The sequence below is a fragment of the Trematomus bernacchii genome, unplaced genomic scaffold (genome assembly GCF_902827165.1).
Source record: "Trematomus bernacchii unplaced genomic scaffold, fTreBer1.1, whole genome shotgun sequence".
Classification (NCBI taxonomy): domain Eukaryota; kingdom Metazoa; phylum Chordata; class Actinopteri; order Perciformes; family Nototheniidae; genus Trematomus; species Trematomus bernacchii.
In genome coordinates this window covers 46,699-71,289 of record NW_022987591.1, presented here as the reverse complement: position 1 = coordinate 71,289, position 24,591 = coordinate 46,699, and the positions used below count along the sequence as shown (strand labels likewise).

General features: G+C 36.8%; 2 protein-coding genes across 4 annotated transcripts; both read left to right on the top strand.

Moving 5' to 3' along the window:
• Positions 1 to 202: 202 nt before the first annotated feature.
• Positions 203 to 4,418, top strand: LOC117481467 (CD209 antigen-like protein C). The gene is made up of 7 exons (XM_034129157.1): positions 203 to 292; positions 1,969 to 2,037; positions 2,438 to 2,494; positions 2,990 to 3,058; positions 3,205 to 3,329; positions 3,601 to 3,701; positions 3,978 to 4,418. Exons 1-7 carry the CDS (start codon positions 217 to 219, stop codon positions 4,123 to 4,125), a joined length of 645 nt encoding a protein of 214 aa, XP_033985048.1. The 5' UTR covers positions 203 to 216; the 3' UTR covers positions 4,126 to 4,418.
• A 16,421-nt stretch (positions 4,419 to 20,839) lies between these two features.
• On the top strand, positions 20,840 to 24,103 carry LOC117481466 (CD209 antigen-like protein E). Of its 3 annotated transcripts, none has more exons than XM_034129156.1 (6): positions 20,840 to 21,106; positions 22,278 to 22,367; positions 22,459 to 22,524; positions 22,667 to 22,809; positions 22,924 to 23,043; positions 23,206 to 24,103. In XM_034129156.1, the coding sequence occupies exons 1-6, from the start codon at positions 20,983 to 20,985 to the stop codon at positions 23,236 to 23,238; spliced, it is 576 nt and encodes a 191-aa protein (XP_033985047.1). In that variant the 5' UTR covers positions 20,840 to 20,982; the 3' UTR covers positions 23,239 to 24,103. The 3 variants fall into 3 exon arrangements, with proteins under 3 accessions (XP_033985047.1, XP_033985045.1, XP_033985046.1); XM_034129154.1 differs by having other exon boundaries at positions 20,851 to 21,106; positions 22,924 to 23,024; XM_034129155.1 differs by lacking the exon at positions 20,840 to 21,106 and adding an exon at positions 21,802 to 22,038 and having other exon boundaries at positions 22,924 to 23,024.
• Positions 24,104 to 24,591: the final 488 nt, after the last annotated feature.

The following is a 24,591-nucleotide window of genomic DNA, read 5'->3' as shown; positions in this document are numbered from 1 at the left end:
CTTTGGGGGTTTCAGCTACTGGTACACCGGTGAGCCAAATGGAAATTGGAAGATGGACGAAGACTGCGCAGAAATATTTCACGAAGATGTAAGAAACAGCTGGATAGATAGTTATTGCAGTGATACAAATCGATGGATATGTGAGAAGAGATTGGCATAACTCCACATCTATGCACACAAAACGATGAGGATAGTTTCTGGGTTCTACACACAGGAATGAAAATGTACAGACTGGTTGTTGTGATTTTGGGACTCCTGTGTATCCTACAAGCTGCTCTCATCATTTACCTAAGTAAGTCTTCTTAATTTGTGCCTCTCACTTCTGTAGCCAGTGCAAGTGATAACCGTCCCTGTTTCAATTATAATTTGTGCAAGATATGACGATCACTTGTTCTGAATGCTTTAGAAAAAAGAAAATAACTGTGTATTAGGGTGTGCAATATGACCTTACATTTTAAATATAAAAAGTTATTTACACAACTCAGGGAAATTTTATTAATATTCATTTCAACAGTATGTGTGAATGTATTTTTAATTCATTGTATTGAACAATAATTGCTCTGAAATAATTATAATCAAAACCAGCTCGGTTAATTTGTTTTAAAGTGAATACTTTCTTCAGTTGATCCAATTATCATAGTTGGTAACCTCTCCACTGAAAATAACAGTTTCACAGCAAAACTCCCTGACTGAAGAGAGAGACCAGATGAAGAGAATTAAGGGTCGTGTCTTCCTATAGTATAGGCAGACTGTGCAGATGCATAGGGCCCCCGCGGCCACTAGGGGGTCCCCAAGCTGAAAGTTCAGGTTCAGCCCCCTCCTGTGTTCGGTGAAGCATTATATGCTTAAAAATAAAATGTAGGATATAAACACAATTAAACTGCAATGATAGCAAAGCTGTGGCTTGTGTTTTTTGGGGGAATAAAGTCAAAATCATCGTTGGGCTGTTACCCAATGAGTGACGTCTGAGGAAGATGAAAAATGTAAATTATACATTGTTGAGAAAATGCTGCATCTCTTGCACTTATTGACGTAGAGGAGCCTTATTGTTTACCTTTTTAATATAATTCTTTGTACGTTTCAATTGCTTGGTTTTCATGAAATTAGCCTGTTTTCCTCTTAAAGTGTAACAGATGGATGCATCTCCACAGATCATCTTAAAGGCTTCGGAATCCGCCCATTGTAGTTAAAAAACTGTAAAAACTAGGGCCCACAAACAGCATCTTGCATAAGGCCCCCACAAAGCTAGAAACGGCCCTTGAATCAACCTTGGTAAGTATTGAGATGAGACTTCTGCAATAATCAGGGGTTTGATCTGAAGGGGTATATCGTACGTAATCAGTACTAAATATCACATTAGGTTACAATATATTATATTTTTTTATCTGAGACTTTTATCCAAAGCAACATACAATAAGTGCAATAAACCATAAAGATACAAACTCAGAACATCAAGAAACATGCAGATCAGTCAGCATGCTAACTGATGGGCGACCAGCTAGTCAGTTAGCATGCTAACTGATGGGCAACCAGCTAGTCAGTTAGCATGCTAATCATGTAATTTCTGTAGAAATCTCTGGAACACGTAAACCTCTTTGAAGACACGTCAACACTTTAGGCTCTTCACATTCTGCTGATAATGACAGTTCATTAGTTTATGTTTCAATTATAAATTCTGGCTTATCTTACACATTTAAGAAGAGGAAATGAAACAACTGTTGTTGAAAACGCTTTGGCTCTTTGTTTTGTGGCTGTAAGAGGGAACACAATATTTTTTTCTTCACAAATATACTTAACTGAACTAAACATACAATATACCTTAATACTTATCTGGTCCATTCAACAGGATTGTTTGGCAGAAATAATTTCCTGTAAACATGATATGGTGTTAGATTAAGAAAAGGAAACAAAGACCCATACATTATCATTGATAGATTAACATAATAGACATTGGGAATTCTGTTTTAGATCTGGAGGCCAGTGGCAAAAACCTGACTGAGGAGAGAGATGACCTGAAGAGAACTGTGAAGGACTATGGTAGGTACAATGATAAGGTCAATTGTTAAAGTGAAATAGACACTTGAGCTTTTGACTCCTGTATTTTCTACAAGCTGCTCTCAATGTTTCCCTCTGTTTTGCTCTTTTAAAGTCTTAATTTGTGCCTCTCACTTCTGGTGCAAATGGTCAACACCCAGGTTTGAGTATCAAACTTTACAGTAGTTACCCTGATTGCTTTTGAGAAACATATCCCTGTACATCAGGGTATACATACAATAGGATCAGAAATACAAAATAAATATATTACTTTTTTTACTGAACTATAATTTGTGCTTTATTTTCAACAAAGCCAGCTCAGACATTAGTTTTTACACTCAATCATATGTTTATTTGGACACATAATCACATTTTGTTGGTAACCTCTTCACTAAAATTGAAGTTTCAGAGCAAAACTCCCTGACTGAAGAGCGAGACAACTTGAAGAGAATCAACCTTGGTAAGTATTGTGATGAAAGATAAGATAAGATAAGATAAGACTTTATTAATCCCGAAGGAAATTGTTGTGCCAGAGTTACAAAAATACAATAAACACAGCAGCATAATAGTAAAACTGTACACTTAAAAGTGCAGTAAAAAGAGCAATTAAATATCTACAGGAAACATGAAACATAGACGGTCACATAATTAATGTAATTATTACCAGTATATAGTAGTGCAAAAACTACTGCAATAATCAGGGGTTTGTTCTGAAGGGGAATATCGTACCTAATCGGAACTGAATATCACATTAGGTAACAAAATATTATTTAATTTATCTGAGGCTTTTATCCAAAGCAACCTACAATAGGTGCAATAAACTATAAAGATACAAACTCAGAACATCAAGAAACATGCATGCTGACCGACGTCAGCATGCATCAGCAAAGTTCCCTAAAAGCTTTTTTTTCAGTATTAAAAGGAAACAAACATCACAATAGAATTTCTGTTTCAGATATGGTGGCAACTAACAAAAACCTGGCTAAGGAAAGAGACGATCTGGGGAGGACTCTGAGAGCCGGGGGTAAGTCTGATAATGAAATCAATTTCGGTGGGCCTTTATGTCATACGGTAGATACCACCTTAGTACTTTACTTAGTAGATTAAGCATCTGGTAATTTATGTATAAATGTTTTATCGTTCGTTCTGTTTTCCACTATTCTTATCAAGGATGGAAGTACTTCAGCGGTAGTCTCTATACCATTTCTTCTATCAATAAAAACTGGCAAGCGAGTAGGGATGACTGTCTTCAAAAAGGGGCAGATCTGGTGATTGTCAACAGCCAAGAAGAACAGGTGAGTGTGTGTGTGTGTGTGTGTGTGTGTGTGTGTGTGTGTGTGTGTGTGTGTGTGTGTGTGTGTGTGTGTGTGTGTGTGTGTGTGTGTGTGTGTGTGTGTGTGTGCGTGCGTGCGTGCGCGTGCGTGCGTGCGTGCGTGCCTGTCTGTGTGCGTGCGTGTGTGTGTGTGTGTGTGTGTATGTTTGGTTTGTGTGTGTCACAGAAGTGGTTGATAGCATGTCACGGTTTATATAGTGGTTGTGATTGTGCGTTTTTCTCTCCACAACAAGAAATACATAACAAGTTTTGGTGAGCGCGTGTGGATCGGACTCACTGATCGAGCGACAGAGGGCAGATGGAAGTGGGTCGATGGGACTCCGCTGACCACAAGGTTCACTCATTATTTCACTTTTCTATTGTCAAGGTGAGCTGTGACAGACACTCGCTCTGCAGCTTCGGAGAAATTATTTGTATATTAGTATCCTATCTACCTCTCTGAACACAACTACATTTTGGGATGTCCTTTAAAAGCTTATTTCATGTCAGAAAACAAACCAGACATAGGATAGACATTTATTATTCTATCTCTATCAATCTCAATAAAGCATTTTTATTTGAGTTGATGTCAGGTTGAAATGTATTATTATTTTTCCTTTGGGGGTTTCAGCTACTGGTACCGAGGTGAGCCAAATGGAAATTCGAAGCTGGACGAAGACTGCGCACAAATATTTCCCGCAAATGTAGGAGAAGGCTGGCTAGATTACCATTGCAGTTATACTACAAATCGATGGATATGTGAGAAGAGATTGCCATAACTCCACATCTATGCACACAAAACGATGAGGAAAAAAAACAGGAAAAAGTTGCATTTCTCATTTTCAGCCTAAATTCAAATGTGGAGGTCCAGGTGGGCGAGGGGTTGGACTCTCACGTAGATATCTGGAGTCACGTCGTATCTCATATTGGGAGACGACGTGACTCCCAATATGAGAGAAGGGGAAGGTGTTTGACTATGTGTATATGTGTGAGTATGTAGGTGTGTATATGTATGTGTGCATATATGTATATCAGTGTAGGTATGTGTGTGTATGTATATGTGTATATGTATATATGTCAATCAACAGGTAAAGCAGATTAATAATAATAATAACAATAATAATGAATAATAATGATACTTATTGCAGATTATAGATTATAAATAAATAATTTAGGGACAAGGGGGTGAGATTAAATAAATTATACTTCTTCTCACTCCTTTTCGAACACTAGATGTGGCACTGTTTATGTTGCTAATGCTGTTGCTGTTGTTGTAAATGTCATTTTTTGTTTTGATTTCTCTTACATGACTATGCACTGCAACATTTGTTTTGTTTTGTAATTATTCATTTTACTTGTTCGAAATAAATGTATCAATCAATCAATCAATCAATCAATATTTAGGATTATTTAAAAAATGTAATTGCAATTTCTAAATGTGTCTTTTCTCTGCTTTTGAGATTATAATATTGGCTGCCTGCTTTTAGATTCTCTTATTTCAATCATGCCAACTTGAAATCATGTCCTAGTGTTGTGTCTTAGAGATGTAATGATTTTATTTTATTTTCAAAACAAAGTCTGAGTTTTCCGATGAATCCCTCACTATAAAATAGACTGAGCTGCATTTGACAAACAGGTCAAACCATTGTTGTGTTTTTTTGTAAGGCATATGAGAAATGAATGTTGCAACAAGAGGACTTGAATCTTCTCCAAGTCTTGTTGATGAAGAGCAGTTCTAAAATTATAGAGGGAAGTGCAATTTTGTAACTAACCAAATCTTCTCCCTTCTGGGTAAACTATGCTTTTAATGTTTTCCTATTTTTTATTTTATTTTAAAAAGAATTCAGAGTTTGTTGTAAAAAAGTGATGTCAGTACTTACTGTAGCATACTACTGGATGATTATGTAAGTTAAGGGGTTTATTTTACACCGGATATTGGTGATCATTTAATTGTGAATGTGTTTAAATTGTAGGTGATATTTAGAAAAAATGTCAAACTAATAAGTACAGAGATAACCAGTTCAGGTGCAGATAAATAAGGGTAGAATATAGTCATTCAAATAATAAAAAATTAAAGAACATGAAATGTCTTTGCATTACAGATGGAGCGTCTTATTTTGGACAGTTTAAAACGCGAGGGTCGTGATTGGTTCGTGCACGGTCCGTGATGGCCGGCCGGCCCCCAGTCTGACTTGATACCGCCCCCGTGATAAATAAATTTAATTATTGTGAAGCCAGCTGCAATGGATCATTGATCCACCAGGGGGTGCAGTGGGGTTCCACACTGGAGTCATGTGTGGAGTCTTGTACAGTATGTCTGGTACTAATGTATAGCGGATCTTTGTTAAGATCCATATGTCACGGATAGGATCATAGTCTGTGCTAAATAAGACATGTAATCATTTACAAAACATCACCATGTTGTTATTTAACAAAATAATGTTGTTTAGTCGAAAAAAACGAACGAGCCGGCTCTCCCGATTTTTAATCCTAATTTAATCATCATCATTGTTTATGTTCGCCGAATTGACATGAAATCACTGACAAATATGAATATTCTGTATTCAACTTCATTGAAACGATCAGGATGGGTGTTATTTTTCCCGTGTATTACATGGCCACATTCTCAACAAAGTTACGTAACGAAACATTCTGTATTCCTTGCTTACTTCCTTAAACCTTTTCTCCTCCTTATCTCTTTCATGACTTTTTATTTACAGTTGACTATATTCAACTTCATTAAAATGTTATTAACGTGCCTAAACTCAGTAATTCACTAAAAATTACTGATCCCTCCGCGTCGCATCGCGGAGGGATCTTGATCCCTGGGTGTTATTTTTCCCCATAATGACCAAGTCGCTGCAAATTATCCCGCTTATTACATGGCCACATTCTCAACAAAGTAACGACATGACTCCCAATATTAATTAAAATGCTTTTATGGATTTACAAAATATTTTTATTGATTTAAAAAATAGTTGTATGTATTGATTTAAATTGACATGCATCCGCTAAGAAAAATAGTCCGTTGTTACCATTTTTTAAACAGTCAGAATGAAACGGCAGCTCTCAGCTGTGTGTTTACACTCCTAATGGCCCATCACAGCTCTCCCCCCCGCCCCCCTGATCTTTCTTTTCCAACAGTTAAGTTAACTGTAGGTTACTCTGAGTGACAAGCTTACAGTTAGTGAAGTAACACTTTTTTTTTGTGAGTCCCAACCTCGCTGTTTCATTATAACATAACGCTCCAAATACGACTGTTTCCACTCGGACTTCAATACAGCAACAACATTGTTTGGTTTCCATGGTAGCGTGTCTCTTTAGTAGCGTGCACTCCTTTCCTGTAAATTACAGGTCCAGCCAGGCAAAACAGTAATATGAAATATGAACGTTAGTTTTTAACTGAAATGATCAAATAAAGTCAAAATGTCACAGTGTTTACAAACATTGACCATACCGTTCACCAGCCCCCACCCCCATATGTTGAATATAGCTTTGTTTAAAACGAATTGGCCATCGGAATGTGTGTGTCCCAACCCCCCCCCTGTGATATCTCTTCTCCAGCAGTCTGTAGGTTTGTGTTCGCATATTTATGCTGTCGCAGTTCCTCTTGTTTCTATCGCGCATTGCCGGTATGAAAGGGTCTGTGCCGGAAATATCAAGATAACACGGCAGGGTCCGTTACAGTTTGTTTTCATCTGATTTCAAATAAACAAAGTCTTGGCTTTCAGAATATTAAACTTGTTTCGGCAAATTTAGATGATAAATACAACTATGAAGCTTGTAACGGCATAATTACTTAAGCGGAGAACGGAGTAAGTTAACGTTACAGCAGGCATAACAACAGCCGGTGTTTATTTTATTATAATATATAGTCGTTATTCATTTGTTTTAACTAAATAGGCCACCATTGGTAGCAGTTCTCATTATATACTTCTCAGTAACTGCTCCCCTTAAATTAAATGTAAACGTTCACCATCCCCCACCCGCCTACTGTATGTTGCTTTTTGACATGTAAATGAGTAACTACCCCCCTCTGAGTGAATACCTGTTGTACCTGTCCGGGGCTAAGCCCATAGGACGATGCTCTGATGTCATCACCCTCGCACATTTGTCATATGTTTACAAAAAACGATGTTAACACTTTCTCGTTCTTAATATATGCTATATTTAGGGTCGATATGTGTTGAATTTACTTTAAAATAGCAGATCACTGTGATTCGGCTTAGTGAACGTGTGTCTCTTCTCCGCGGCTCCTCCGTGCAGAGAGGCCCCCCCCCCGTTGACAATTCACGAGCGTCTCTCCCCCCTCCCCCGTTGCACCTTCTAACAGAACCCCCCCCCCCCCCCCACATATCAAATCCCAATTTAACTGCTCTGGAGCAGAAATGACTGAGTTTTAAAAATGTTTACGTTTTGGTAAGTTTTTAGGGAAATGTTGTAATATTGCAACGTTGGCCTTAGGTGGGAGCAGAATTTCTGTATTTCTACTCACATTGTCTGAATAAATATATTGAACAACTAAGGGTTCATTTGCAGGATTGATTGCTTACTTAGCCCTATATCAGTATATAGCATGAATAATAATCACACATCACTCATGTTTGTTATGAATAATCATTTATCAAATAGTAAGTTGCTTTGAATAAAAGCGTCAGCTAAATGCAATTTATGAAAGCCTCACTCAGGATTTTTTTAACAAGTGTTTTTCGACATTGTCAATTTCACTTTCCACTATGTCCACCATTGTTTTTCACAACCAATGGCAGAACTTTATTGAGGCCTGTACTTAGTCAACTACAGGTCTCTTGGGTCAGTCTTTTCTTCCAAAAAGCTTGTGAAAAGATGTTAAGTTAACAGGTATTCACTCAGAGGGGGGTCGGTGATTTATTGCTCTTGGGGCATTAAAAACAAGATTTTAACTTTAGTTTTTTATATAATATCTGCATTTTCTCTTGTGAAAAACTAAGTCTTAGTTTGGCCATAGTTATTTAATATATAGCGCCATCTCCTGGTTAAACCCTGAAATTGGAGAATAGTGGGAGGGCTTAACATTCCTGGATACTGGTCTTTGGCAGGTCTTAGGCAGGTAACTGGCTGGCAGTAGGCAGGAAGCTGTATGCTGGCGTCCGAAATAAGATGCCCCATCTGTATGTGTCACTGATAAACAAAATAATGATGATTTTCTTTGGAAGTAAAAAGAAATGTGTGAATTGTGAATAAAAGTCAAAATTACACAAGGTACACAAGAATCAATACGTCAAAGCTGCAGCAGAGGTTGTAACAGCAAGCGAGTTGTGAACATTAAGGAAGAAGACAGACCATTTGACTTCAAACCAGAAAGAACAAGAGTGGTTTTGCAGTTTTAGACAACGAAGAATAGTGTTTATCATATGCATATGTCTGGTTAATGTTGCATAATGTTTATATTTATGTATTTGCATGGCCGCGTTCGAGTCACTTTGCAATCTCGGCGCGGCTGCTTCTGTTACAACTTTTTTTGGAATGGTTGGAAAATCTCACCATTTGTTTAAGATGCATTGAAGGCTTGGTTGAATTTCCAGTATTACCCCCCAGACACACCAGAAGAAATCCAAAATCAATTAATATGGTTTAACTCAGAAGTTTCAATAGATGGGAAACCACTATTATGGGAAAGTGTCCCGAGAAAAGGAATTTTCCTCATGCGGTCTGTTCTTTCTGGGAAGAGGAATTTAATATTCTGATACCCTGGAAACCATTTTTTAGAACCATATACAAAACAACAATTGATTCCTTTTCAAAAATCTTCCAACTGAAGATTTTTTACAAGATTATCGCTACGAAAACACTTTTAATATTGAACCGTCACCATTTTGTAGATTCTGTGAGGAGGAAGAGGAAGACCAGATGCATTTATTTTTTTATTGTCCATACGTTGCAAGACTGTGGACTGAGATTCAAAATTGGCTTAAGACACTTTATATTGATTTTGCATTTACTCCCTTTGGTGTTTTGTTTGGGCTTTTGGATGAGGACAGTACACAGTTGATGAATACAATTATTCTTCTGGCTAAAATACTTGTTTTTAAAACTCAATCACGGACAAATCTGAATTTAAGATGTGTGAAAAGTAGATTAAAATCACAATTTATTTTGGAAAGGATGATTGACACAAAGAATCAAAGGGTGGCTCAACACACCATGACATGGAAAACAATCAAAGAAGAAAAAAATGTGGGATAAAAAGGAACAATAAATATAACTAGAGAATGCAATTCCTGAAGAAATTGCTAGTGGGAATGCTTTATGCTGAAAAGCTGACGCTAAACTGCTATGCTGAAATGTAATGTGTAAGAAGAAAGTGAAGAATTTAGATTGAAATGATACATGAACACTGGGGGCTTGAATGTGTGATGAGAGAAGAAAAGAAAGTAAAAAGGCTTGGAAAAGCAGCAGAATATTTGAACTGCAAACTTTTGAACTAACTTGATGGTGAATGATCTGTCGCCATGCCAACGGCATTTGATGACACCCCATAATACGCTTAGATGCGTTGATGGCTGCATCGTTACCAAACCTGTGAAGTTTTGGGCCATTTGGAGCATTTTCACTGGCAGTTTTAAAAAGAAATATGAAGGCAAATTTCAAGATTTCCTACACTCTGTGACATCACGCACTCTAGTTAATGTTAAAATCTGAAGACGGCCTCTGTACCAAGGTCTGAACAATGTTTAATATCTCTAAAAATAAGAATCAGATTTAAAAGTTGTGTTACACGAATAATGTCAGAAGGATGTGTAACATTTTAAAGTTGGAATGAGATTTCTGAGTGAAAGTATGAAGGAACAGTTAGCAGTTGAATTCGCATGAAGATTGTTCAAGTCTGAAGATTTTCTCCATTGACTTCAATGGATAAAAATGTGATGAATTATGGGATGTATCTCTGGAATTATGAAAGTTATGAATGATAAAAGTAATAGCCATCGATTCCCGACCGAGCTGAACGTTTTGATGTTTGAACGGAGTGTCTGCGATGTTCAATGCGGGAGGAGAAGACCGGCAAAATAACGGGCGGAATAATAATAAAGAATTTCGTGCATAGAAGAACAGATAGTTGGAATGCTGTTATCAGCATTCCCACTAAAATATGCTATGTTATGTGCTTTTGATGGTATTGGACTGTAAACCTATTTTTTTGTTGATGAAATGTTGAAGTGACCTACTGACTGTATCTTTATTTTTCTGTTTGTTTTTTGTTTTTGTCTGAGATAGAAATGTCAAAAGAAAAATAAGAAAAATGCCTTAGTGTGAACTAAGTTTCCCCTTGAAAAGAGATGTTCTGATCTCAACAGGACTTACCTGGTTAAATGTAGGTTTACAAAAATAAATAAATATTAATAATAGTGTGTGTATTATGTTATAATGCATTTTAAAATGTGTTAACATGATGTTCAATTTAAATGTAATTCATTTGATTGGGATAAACCCCTTTGTAATAAAACAAATACAGACCATTGATCTGAGAGTTGTTGCTTATTTTCATTCTACATGTATAGTGTAGTTAAAATATATAGCTTTTAATATAACACCGCAATAAAGTACACATCACATAATTAATATAACACAATGCATCAATATGCATAGATATGCATCAACACAGATTATGATTTTGATTTACACAACTTTACAGCAACTTCAGAGTTTTTTAAACCAGCTCTTAAACACCTTAGCATTGAGCCGATTAGGCTTTGCATTAACTTTAGAGGCCATTGCTTATGGATTTTGATTGGCTTGCTTGTTTTTTGATGAACAAAGTAAACAAACTAATATGATCATTAATTACTTAATTAACATTAACATTATCAGTAATGACAAAGTAGAGTTTTCCTTCCTGGAGGATAAAGATTAGATCAGGTACCTAAAGATCTGCACAGGTATAGAGCAGCAGTCAAAGCATAAAATACTGAGTTGAGGAACAAAGGCAAATTATAGAAAATGAGGAAGAAGAGAGAGTGTGTGTGTGTGTGTGTGTGTGTGTGTGTGTGTGTGTGTGTGTGTGTGTGTGTGTGTGTGTGTGTGTGTGTGTGTGTGTGTGTGTGTGTGTGTGTGTGTGTGTGTGTGTGTGTGTGTGTGTGTGTGTGTGTTTGTGTGTGAGAGAGAGAGAGAGTTAGGTGTATGCTGAGAGAATCATTACATAAAGGAAGATCAGTGCCCTTTAAAGAAGACACTTTGACAAACACCATCAGCACTCTGCAGAGGCTCAACTGATGAGATGGTTTCCCTTGAAGAAGAACCTGAGATCTCCATGATATACGAAAACTTTGAAGATGTCTCAACCAGGAATGCTGCATCCCGCTGCTCTGTTGAAGACTTCAAGGTGCCTGCTGCAGCGTCTGGTAAGACAGAAATCATAGTCCAACAATTTAGAGTAGTTGAGTTTACAATAACCTTATTTTGTAAACTTCATTTTAAACTTAAAGATCATCATATACAGTGCCTATAGAAAATCATCATACCCCTTTGAAATAGTTAATTTATTTATCATCCAGCCTGCAACCTATTTAAAAAAATACTTTTTCCAGCTTTATTTACAAATGTAGCTTGACAACATCAAACTAATGAAAACAAGGCAACATTTCAGAATATTAATAAAAAAAATGAAAAACTAGAATAACAGGGTTGAAAAAGTCATCAGTCCCCTGATGTAATACTTCCTATGGCCTCCTTCTGCTGCAATTACAGCCATCAATCTATTTGAATATGTCTCAGCTTTGAACGCCTAGATTGGGGAACATTTTTCCATTCATTTGGCCAAACATAACGCTTGGAGTTCAGTCCAAAAAGTTCAATCTTAGTCTCATCTGACCATATGAACTTTTTCCACATGGCAACAGAATCTTCCATGTGTGTTTTTGCATAGCACAAACAAGACTGCTTGTGGCACCTTTTCAGAAAAGGCTTCATTCTTGCCACCCTGCCATAGAGGCCAGCTTTGTGTAAAGCTTGTGAGATTGTTGTCACATGCACAGATCGACCAGTCCTTCAAAGTTGCCTTTGGCCTCTTGGTAGCTTCTCTGATCAATGTCCTCTAGGCTTGGTCCGCCAGTTTGGACGGACGGGCTGATCTAGGCAAGGTGTTAGTGGTGCCATACACTTTCCACTTCTAAATGATGCTCTGAACAGTACTCAGAAGGATAGCTAAAGCCTTCAATATATTTGTGTAGCCTTCACCTTACTTGTGCCTTCCTACACATTTATGTAGGCCTTTTGAAAGCACTTTTCCAACCATGGTGAATTATTTGCATTACCAGGTGGGGGGCAATTAGCCTGGTGATTTATATGGAAGTTGATTGGTTGCACCTGAGCAAGTTTTAAATGGTAAACTTTAAGGGGCTAATCACTTCCAGGGTGTAATGTGACAAAAGGTAGAAATGTTCACAGGGTGATGACTTATAGGAACTGTAAATATATATATATCAAAATCAACATCTCAGTTTAAAGTGTAAGGTTTCTCAAACAGCCACTTGTGCAAGTCAGCCTCCATAAACCCCCGTGTGTGTGCATGTTTCTGGGTTCTACACACAGGAATGAAAATGAACAGACTGGTTGTTGTGAGTTTTGGACTCCTGTGTATCCTACAAGCTACTCTCAACATTTCCCTGCGTCTCACTCTCTGTAAGTGTTCCTAATTTGTGACTCTCACTTCTGTATTCTCTCAAAACCAGCTCGGTTATTTTATTTTAAAGTGAATACTTTCTTCAGTTGATCCAATAATCAAATGTTGTATGTAACCTCTCCACTGAAAATGACAGTTTCACAGCAAAACTCCCAGACTGAAGAGAGAGACGAGATGAAGAGAATCAACCTCGGTAAGTATGATGATGACAATCTCGCAGTTCAATCCTGTCCATTGGGAGAGCAGCAAGAAGTGGCTGCAGAGGAAGAGCTAATTATTGACAAGAGGGAACACAATAATTTTGTTCTCACAAATATAGTTAACTGAACCATATACTGTATTACTCATCTGATCCTGTTGAAAACAATGGTAACCATTCAACTTGAAAGTTTAATAGAAAGAATTCCCTGAAAACATAAAAGTTGGTATTAGATTAGGAAGAGGAAATTAACACCCATACGTTATCATAGATATATTAATATAATAAACAATAAGAATCCTGTTTTAGATCTGGGGGCCGGTTGCAATAACCTGACTGAAGAGAGAGATGAACTGAAGAGAACTGTGGAAAACTATGGTAGGTACAATGAGGAAACCAATTCTTAAAATAAAAAAGATACATGAGCTCTGGACTTCTGTATATATTCCGTGGACATTTAGTTTTTAAACTGAATTATGTGTTTATTTGATCACATAATCAAATGTTGTTGGTAACCTCTCCACTGAAAATGACAGTTTCACAGCAAAACTCCCTGACTGAAGAGAGAGACGAGATGAAGAGAATCAACCTCGGTAAGTATGATGATGATAATGTTTCAGTTCAATCCTGTACCCCCATTGGACGAGCAGCAGGAAGTGGCTGCAGAGGACGAGCTAATTATTGACAAGCCCTCGTGTCTGCTCGAGTCGTGGCAGCACTACTTCTTCACCCTCTGGTCTGAGGGAAGACCCGGGCTACAACTCCTTCACTATGCTTTTAGAAGAACAAATGATATTACAACACATGACGGGCCTTGGCTAGTCAGATAGCATAACCCCATATTTCTGCAACACATAGACGTCTTAAAAATAATGTCAACACTGTAGGCTCTTCACATTCTGTTCATAATGTTAGTTCATGTTTTAAATATAAATTCTGGCATATCTAACACATTGTACCTTTAATAAGAGGAAATGATACAGATGTTGTTGATAACGCCTTGGCTCTTGTGTTGTGGCTGTAAGAGGGAACACAAGATTTATTTTCTTCACAACTATACTTAACTGAACCAAACATATACTGTATTAATCATCTGGTCCTGTTGAAAATAATGGTAACCTCTCCATTCAACGTGACAGTTTAATACAGGGGTGTCAAACTCAATTTAATCGTGGGCCACATTAGCATTATGGCTGCACTCAAAGGGCCAGTTGTAACTTTAAGACTATATAAGAATACATATATAAATATATATATAAAATAATGTATTATATTACATTATTGCCTCTGCATTGGATTATTATCAGATAGGGTAATAACTTCATAATTAGCTACGTCTGAAAGCAGAAGTCTGGGGCAAATAATTGCAAGTCTCTTCAGTGAGAATGCCACAACTTAAACAACTGAACTGCTGAAACAACATCCATAACATTCATCTGCTACTTAGTAATTATTTATCTATTTATCTAATATATCATATTCCAATAACTTGCATATAGACTCTTATTGCACTATTTCACTATTTCACTTTTTTAAACTATTTTTCTTTTTGTATTTACTATTTACTTGCACTATATTTTTCTGTTTATCTGTGTTATTGTGTTGCACTGTTGGAGAAGCCTGTGACCTAAGATTTTCATCGGCATAACTACACTGTAGCTACAGTATGTTCGTATGACAAAATATGGAACCTTGAAGTGACATTTAAAAAAAACGAAGTGACATCTTTAAAAAAGGAAGTGATTTTTTTTTTTTTAAAGTAACATTTTGAAAAAAAAGTAACATTTTAAAAAGAAGAGTCCAATTCTGAGAAAAAGGCACATTCTAAGAACAAAGGCTTATTTTGAAGAAAAAAAGTCAAATTCTGAGAAAAAAGTCTAATTTGAGATGCATTGTGGGACATGTAGTTTATGGGCAACGTGCTTCTGTAAATCATCATGTAACCGTATAATAAAGATATAATCAGGGGTGCACATAACTGGTACGCAGGTACGCATGTGCGGCAAAAATCTGAAATGCGTACCGTCACTTGTGTCACAAAGCGCATTTGCATACCGACGTACTTGTGAAGCTTTTCCAGAATGCGGTTAGATCACCGGACGACAGAGTCGGTCTCCGTGTGCACAGACAGGGCTGCTGTTAACGTCGGTCTGTACAACGTAATTGTGCCAAAACTACGCCAACCGGCTGCGGAGGGAGACTCCCCCCCTGCACTGGAGAACTGCGCTAAAACAGCTGATCACAACGTTCATCTGAGTACCTCACTGAGAAAGTTATGTGCACACCTGCATATAATATTCTTTCAGAGCTCTTGTGGGGCCACAGAAAATGAAGTCACAGGCCGGATTTGGCCCCCGGGCCTTGAGTTTGACACCCCTGGTTTAATAGAAAGAATTCCTTGAAAACATATAACTTGGTATTAGATTAGGAAGAGGAAATTAACACCCACACATTATCATAGATAGATTAATATAATAAACATTGAGAATTCTGTTTCAGCTCTGCACCCAATGTGCAATTCAATTTGGCACTTTTTTGCAAAACACTGCATACGGTTCTCTAAGTAAGAGAGGGAAATCTGACATATTCACTTGTTTGCCATTTTCAAACACTGCCATTAAAAATGCTACACACATGAAGCAATCAACAAATACACATGCCAAATGACCATAAACACCAAACTGCTTTATTGGTGACTCAGCAATCAGTTTGTAAGCACTAGAAAAAGGCTTCATGTAAGAACTTTTTACAACAACAATGGATAAATGGATAGCAGCAAGAGGAAGAGAGAGAGGGAGGATGAATTGAAGTCATTTGAAGAGTTATTTGCAGCATATCGGTTGAAGGTGTATGACCGTCAGGCCTCTATAGGTGATGTTTCTTCTGCAGGTTGATGAGGAGCTGTGGCCAGACCCAGCTAAGTGGCGAGATGCAGCATAAGCACTTTTCTTTTTTTCTTTTTTTTTGTATTTATTTTTCCTCAAAGTATGCATAATTCTCTACACACAGATCACCATAAAAGATGAGTGTGCTTTAGATAAAGCACCATGAAGTGTGAAGTGTGTGCCATTTGGGGCAAATGTTTGGTTTTGGTAAGTGTTTATGTTGTGTTGGGTGCAATGCTTCATTTTGCAAGATATATGAGGTGTTTTGCACTTTGTATGGTTTTGTGAATTGTGTTTAGTGTTTTGAGAAAATAAGCCCTTCTTTACAGTTTTTAGAGCAATTGGAAAAAACTGTATAGTACAAGACACTTTGTCCAACCAACTACACAGCATTTTACTTATCAAACCCAAACTCATCTTTTATGGCGTTCCGTATGTATGATTGCTGAGTCAACAAAAAAGCAGTTTGGTGTTTATGTTCATTTGGCATATGTATTTGTTGATTGGTTCATGTGTGTAGCATTTTTAATGGCAGTGTTTTGAAAATGGCAAACAAGTGAATATGTCAGATTTCTGTGTCTACTTGGAGAACCGTGTGCAGTGTTTTGCAAAAAGTGCCAAGTTGAATTGCAAATAGGGTGCAGAGTGTGAGATTAAATAATTCTGCTTGTGTTAGCAACTGAAAAAAACTGTGATATGATAAACATTGAGAATTCTGTTTTAGATCTGGAGGCCGGTCGCAATATCCTGACTGAGGAGAACCACGGCCTGAAGAGAACTGTGGAAGAATATGGTAGGTACAATGGGAAAGTCAATTCTTTAACTTTAATAAATCCTTTGGGCACATTTTCTACAAGCGGCTTTCAACATTTCCCTGCTTCTTGCTCTTTGTATGATTTATTAAAGGGAGCAAGATGCTTGTCTTAATTTGTGTTTCTCACTTCAAGAAGCCCTTGTTTCAATTCTCTTACAACATATCAATTGCTCTGAATGCTTTGAAGCAACATATCAGAGTATACACATTGACTTGAAATGTATATCAAAATTCATTTGAACATCTAACTCAATATCCCTCTCAAAGCGTGTTGTCACTTATTTGGAATTCTTGAAAATAATCAAAATGACAGCTTCACAGTCAAGTTCCCTGTATGCTTTTGATACAGTAATCAACTATGAATAAGAAACAAACACCAATGTCATTGATAGTTAAACACAAAAGACAATGGGAATTATGTTTGAGATATGTTTGAGAAAAAACCTGGCTTTAGGAAGAAATTACCTGAATAAAACTCTGAGAGCCTTGGGTAAGTATGATGATGAAATCAATTGTTCAGCCTGTGGGCCTTTATATCAAAGAGCAAACATTCAGATTTATCATACGGTAGATACCACCTTGGCAATTTTTGTTTTTGCTTAACCATCTGTTAAAGGTAGGGTAGGTAAGTTTGAGAAACCGGCTCGAGATCGCTAGAATTTGAAAATACACAACCGGAGAAAATCTGCCACTTCCTTATAGAGCCCCTCCTCCAACACACACAAACGCGCACATGACCAATGAGGGCACGAGATAAGTTTGTGCCCCGATGGAAGGCTGACAGGCAGGTAGGCCATCCAGTTATTTTAGCTGGGCCGGCTTAAATGATTGGTCATACTTTTTACAGTATTACGGCTTCCACAGATAACATTTTTTTATGGATTTTTTGTCAAAGCACTTAAGATATTCATTGCTATCGGGATGTTAAGAGCATTCCATGGAATATAACAAAAAGTGTATCTCGAGCCGGTTTCTCAAACTTACCTACCCTACCTTTAATGTATATATTAAAGGTGTCCTATCATGCAAAATGCACTTTTTTATGTCTCATAAATATGTGTCCATGGTGTGTAAGGGATCTCACAAAGTTTCAGAAAACAAAACCCTCTCTCTTTTCCTCCGTACCCAAATCTCTAAAAACGGGGGTACAACGGAGCTGGAAGATTTGCTGCAGATATAACGTAATGTCGGAAATGTGGCCTGGCTTTACACCCACGGCCCAATCAGAAACATTGTTATCAGAAACAATGTTCAACGTGTTTTGGAAGTAATATGGTCTCTGTTTACATTAGCAAGCATCGCTAACACTGAGAGCTAACCTGTACTGGAGAGAGTATGTGTAAAAAAGCAGGAAATAAAAAGTTACTCATCTTGTGGTAAACCCGAAAAGGAAAAAGCATTTGAGCTCCATACTGTTTCAGAAATAATCCTTGGTTTGGAACATAATATGTCGTTTCATCAGCATTTAGCTGAGTATGTGGGTAGAATTCTGAGCAGGCATGAGCCCCCCCCCCCCCCCCTTTTTTAGGTGATCTGTTTGGTATTTTGAGCAAAACACTTAATAGACATGTTTTATATATATTTGTATATATCTGAGACCTTTAAGGTTTTATCGTTCTTTCTGTTCTCCAATAACAAGGATGGACACTTTTTCAATGTCCTTCTGTCATGACTTTGTTTGTTGATAATTGAGATTATTTCAGTTCTTTCTTTCATCAACAGTTCACTATTTACAGCAAGGATGGGTTTATTTCAGCGGTAGTTTCTATCGTATTTCTTCCACCATGAAGACCTGGCAAGACAGCAGAAAGGACTGTCAGCAAAGAGGTGCAGACCTGATGATTATCGACAGCCAAGAAGAGCAGGTAGGAATGTGCATGTGGTTCAAGCCTATTACAAGCCTATTAAAGCATGGAAACATGTCACAGTGGACGCACAAAATACAAATATGAATCGGAAAATGTGCATAATATGTCCTCTTTAAATATTAGTTGATTACTGTATGTTTCTCTTTGAAAACAAGGATTTCACAGGACAATACAAAAATAGAATTTGGATTGGACTGACGGACAGAGACACAGAGGGAGAATGGAAATGGGTAGATGGGACACAACTTACAACAAGGTAAATGTATTACCCTTTTGTTCACTTTAAATCAAATTTAGTGTTGAAACAAATGGTCCTCGAACCACAGAAGTACTTTTTTTAAAACATCATTTTCAAAAATGTTTTTAATATTGTTGTTTGAACTTTCTGTTCATTAAAAAACGTGTTGATTTGTTTTCTGTTAAAGATTCTGGCATTCCGGGGAACCCAACAATTATCAGAATAAAAATGAAGACTGTGTGAATATAAACCACTACCAAAACAGCTGGAATGATGAAGTATGTGAAAATGAATATTTCTGGATCTGTGAAAAGAAAATGTAGCTCTACATACTCACTGGTTTCACACCGTAATGACAGCAACTTGAAGAATATTAAGATATCATGTATTTCGCCCCTTCAGCTAAACTGAAGTCAGCACTGAACCGTTTATGCAAAGTGACACATTGGACTCAAATATCCCACTGTGTGTTCTGAGTTCGGCTATAATCAACATTTTAAAGACAATGTGAAAAGGTGTCATTTGATTGTATATGTTCTTTATACTGATGTGTTTGAGAGAAAACACGCTCATGTTTGTTTGCAGATAATGTCAAATGTTATATACAGCATATATTTAAACAGCACAAAGGCTCTTATGATATTATGGATTGTTCTTTAGGTTGATTGCAGTAGTAAATATATGTAATAACAATACAGGTTTGCAGTTTATAAGAAAGATAATGGCTTTAACTTTTCTTCAAAATGTGGCTGAAAATATGGTGTTTTCTATGTGATGGAACTGTAAGAAAAAGTGTATTTTTTCTTAACATTGTGTGAAATGTTCAGCCTGTCCTCCTACGAAAAAACGACCATATAGGCCGATTGTTCATGCCCTTATTACGACCCAGAGACACGTTTTAAAGTGTATGTTGTTTCTTACACGACCACTAGAGGTGCTCTAGTGGTCCTGTAAGAAACAACATGCTTCTGTGACTTATATCTGTTATCTTCTTTCTAGCAGACATTTCTCATACACTTCACTTCCTTTTACTGTGTCAATAATTATCTATTCCTTTTTTTCACACTTTGACCATATTCAGCAGAAGCTTTGAAGGAAATAAGAACTGAAAGTCAAAAAAAAAATCTGAAGGTTCCTAGGTTCAGTACTTATTGTTTGCCAGCGCCTGGTTTAGAAACCCAATTAGTGTTTTTGTGTTTTCAAGCAGATTTAATAATTCAATATAATTCTTAACTTATAATTGTCTCATTACTCTATCACAAAAAAGGGACTGAGTTGCATAATGCAAAAAGGTCAGATAGCTAATAATAAAATAAGTTAACAGTTAAGAAATTATCACGGCGCGTGCAGGTGTCTTCTGCGTGTCTTGACCATAGACTGTCTTGACCTATGGTCTTGACACAGATTATTAAGTGAAAACACCTGCTCCATTCATTCATTAATCCAGCAGGTGGCACTAAAGCACTTCAGCCCTAACTGTAAAATTATTATTGGACCTTGACAAAGTGCAGTGCTGCATTTTATGAGATGCAGCATAACCCCATTATCTAATGTTAAAGTCACAGGCAAAATACAGGGAACTAAACACAATACTTTGTTGATTGTATTACTTGAGTTTTTTTCAACTGACTTTTAGTTTCATGCCAAAATTGATGGTTTTTATATCAGAAAAATTAGATTTCAAATTGGAATTAATATTTTTAAAAGATCAATATCATGCTTCATTAAAGTAAAGCCAAGTCATAATTTAATTTTTTTTTAAAAGTAGGATCTGCACAGGTTACAAATTGAGCATCATTAAAAGCAGCTAGTTATGATTGGAGGAACAAAGGCAAATTACTCAAAAATGAGGAAGTAGAGGGTGTGAGAGAATGTTGGGTGTATGCTGAGAAAGTCATAAAATAAAGTAAGATCATAACTAAGTGCCATTTAAAGAAAACACCATCATCACTCTGCAGAGGCCAAACTAAAGAGATGGTTTCCCTTGAAGAAGAACATGAGCTCTCCTCGATATACGAAAACTTTGAAGATGTTTCAGCCAGGAATGCTGCATCCCGCCGCTCTGTTGAAGACTTCAAGGTGCCTGCTGCAGCGCCTGGTAAGACAGAAATCCTCGTCAAACAATTTGGAGTTTCAGTTTTAAATAAACATGAAAAACAATGTAGACAAGCATGGACAAAATCAATATCTTAGTCTCAAGTTCATTTGTAATAATATATTTAAGTATAATACGTTATTGTTATAAAAAATATCTTCTTCTGTACTGAGCACTGTTTTCATGTTTTGCTTCCTTTGTGTTTTATTCATTTGACTTTATTTTAGTTAGTTTGGACTAGGGTGTTTACTTAAAGCAAATGTTGAAGTCATTAACTTTAAAGCTCCCTTTAGGTTAAATAGTAAGAAATATTTCTTTAGGATTTCACACATTAATACTTGGTGTATTAATCAAATGTTCATTAATAGTATGACGTTTTTCAAACAGCGACTTTATGCTGGCTCTAAAAGCAAGTCAATCTCCATAAAACCAATGTTTAAATGCCCAACATTACTGTAGAAATAACCTGTTTACAATTCCCAAGCATAACGAAATGATGTTCTTGTATACAAGTTTAACAAAAATTAAGAAATTAATTGTAATACTTCAAATTGCCACATTTAGCTTTTTTTTATGAATTACAGTTAAGTGTTGTTTCAAAGCCTGAACAATGTGGGCGTTTATGCTTCCTGATGACCTTGATGACCTATTTATTTTTTACTTGATACGAATCTATGGTGGAAACAGTCTTGAGTTTGCAAGAAACGAGGAAGTGGTTATAATAATGTAAGTTGCATAAACACACAGAAGATAAGTGTAAAGTTGTGGTCATCAAAAATAAAGAAGAAGAAGAGGCAGCTGACACCTCGCTGCAGCTCTCTGGAAACACGTTTCACACGTTTGTCATACTTTGGAGGGTCAAATATTTTGGAGTTTGTATTGTAAGGCAGAGATGACTTTGGACTATGAAGACATCCCTGATGCTTTGTCCAGGAGTAAGTAACTTTTGAGGTTGTCTAACAGTATCATAAAGTATTTGTGTTCCTGTTTATCAGAATCAGGTGGGGTTTTGCTTAGAAGAAATTCCGTAAATAGGCTACAAACTAAATATGAAGTTATTTTTAATCTATTTCATCCATGTACATTAATAAAAATGGTTTAAGTAACCCAATATCAAGCCTGGCTGTCTAATAGTCCTGGTAATGTTGCATGTGTATGTCTGTTTTCTGCACAGAGACCAAACTCATGAGACTGGTTTTGGTTAGCTTCGGACTCCTGTGTGTCCTGCAAGCTGCTCTCAACATTTCCCTGCGTCTTTCTTTCTGTGAGTGATCTGACATTTTTTAAGTTTTCCATGAGACCCTAACCTCTGTGTTTACTGCAGTAACACAGACATTATCTTCCTTCTCTTTCAGATAGTTATGGTCGAGGAATGCAAGAATTTGAGGGAGAAGATTTAAAGAGGAAGCTGAGTACTTTTGGTAAGTATTGAGAATGAGACTTATTATACAGCTTTGCAACATGGAAACAAAAATATATCATACAAAGGTTTTCTAAATGTATCTTCACTCATTTGTTTCACTCTGATTTGACAGTTTTTCTTCAAATGTGTTATCTTGTTAGATCATTACTCCCAACAAGGATGGGTGTATTTCAACCACAGTTTCTATTACATTTCTGCTATTCGAAAGTCCTGGCAGGAGAGTAGAGACGACTGTCAGCAAAGAAATGCAGACCTGATCATTATCAACAGCAAAGATGAACAGGTGTGTAAGAGCATGAAATCTGTCTCTGAGACAAATGAGGGTCCTCGCCAAGGTGGAGGATTGTTTATATTTTATATATGTTTATTATGGTCTCTTTCTCTTACTGTAAAAAAGGAATTTGCGAGGCGCTTCAAACAGGCCACATGGATTGGACTTACTGACAGAGAGTCAAATGGGACTTGGAGATGGGTGGATGGGACTGCACTGGAGACAAGGTTCAGTTGTTCACTCATTGTAGGAAAAATAACTCTTCAGTTCAGTCATTTCTTTGAATTTGTGACTAAATGTTTCCAGGTGTACATCATCTTTTACTGTCACAAATGAGGTTTAATTTGATTACATGCTTATTTGTTTGTGCTTTCTGTTAAGAACACATTATTTGTGGTTTGGTTTCAGCTATTGGCAAGATGGGGAGCCCAACAAACATGAAGGAAAAGATGAAGATTGTGTAGAAATAAGGTTTTTTGAAAAGGAAAACAACTGGAATGATGTACAATGTGAACTGCAAAGATTCTGGATCTGTGAAAAAGTGATGGCTCTATAACTCATGAGAACCAAAGCCCACAAGATTGTGATCGATAAGCTGCAGGATGAAGTGCTTATCATCATGTCGATTGGGACATTCCGGCTATGACTTCATCATTTCTGAACAACAGCCCATCATACGGCTGTGCTGTCTTTAAGTCAGAAGGTGGTGGGTTCAATCCCAGCCATGCAGTTATCATGTTGATTTATCCTAGTGTGTATTGTGCTGCTTGTTAAATGTGTTCTCAAACCTGTTAAAAATCACACCTTAAACTCCTGTTACTGAGTAGATAGTGACAAAACCTTTAATAGCAACACCATTTTTTATGCTAATAAACATGTATATCTGGCTCTTGAGAGCTCTGAAGTGAAGTGTACGTCTTGTGCCAATTCCATCAATCAAAGTCAATCAAAGTTTATTTATTTAGCCCAATATCACAAATTGTACTTTTGTCTCAGGGGATTTCAGTTTATACAGAACAGGAATACGCCATAATTTCCGGTGTTGTAAGCTTATAAAATATGTATTGAAGAGAGAAGAGTCACTGTGTTTCTCCTTCCACTGTGTAAAACTTGACACAAAGCTTCCAAATAAAAATGGGACTGGTCAGAGGAAGTAAAATAAAATATGATGGCAACTCAAAAATATTGTTAAAGACACGTGCACTTGTTGAAACTTTCAGAGCAATTGAAAGTACATTTGTTATAAATGTTGTCGTATCCACAGAATACAAGGCTACCAAGCAAAACCACATTGTGTGAAAATTAATAAATATATACATTTAAGTGAAAATAAATGTAGAAATACATTAAAGATATATAATAATGTGTGTTCTGTTTTATTCTCAAGTTGTATTATTTAATGTATACATTCATTTATTTTTTCCAGATTTATTTATTCCTGTATTTATGTTTTTCTTATGTGCTATCCTCCATAGTTGTTAGCTCGTTGTGGTTATAATGGTACAAATTCACTCCAAATCACATCACAGACCTATGGTTGGGCGTTCATTGTTTTAAAAACATATTGGTGGTCCAGAGGTCTATGCATTGGTTTGTCATCATGTAGGTGCTCGAGGTTCAACAAACAGGGGAGGGACGTCTTTTGTCTTCTGCTATACTGAAATGTGGCGAAATTGTCCCCACCGATTTTTCTAACAGTCACGCCCATGACTACTATACTACAATTGTTTCACTCGTTATAACGCTTTACCCAGTGTTACCAGCAGAGGGCGGTACGCACCCATCAGAGGGCAC

Coding starts and splice junctions, on each gene's coding strand:
- LOC117481467 (XM_034129157.1), top strand. CDS start 217: ATGAAAATGTACAGACTGGTTGTTGTGATTTTGGGACTCCTGTGTATC. Junction 3,059..3,204: donor GAGGACTCTGAGAGCCGGGG/GTAAGTCTGATA, acceptor ATTCTTATCAAG/GATGGAAGTACTTCAGCGGT. Junction 3,330..3,600: donor TCAACAGCCAAGAAGAACAG/GTGAGTGTGTGT, acceptor CTCCACAACAAG/AAATACATAACAAGTTTTGG.
- LOC117481466 (XM_034129154.1), top strand. CDS start 20,983: ATGGTTTCCCTTGAAGAAGAACATGAGCTCTCCTCGATATACGAAAAC. Junction 22,525..22,666: donor GAGGAAGCTGAGTACTTTTG/GTAAGTATTGAG, acceptor TTATCTTGTTAG/ATCATTACTCCCAACAAGGA. Junction 23,025..23,205: donor GGGACTGCACTGGAGACAAG/GTTCAGTTGTTC, acceptor GTTTGGTTTCAG/CTATTGGCAAGATGGGGAGC.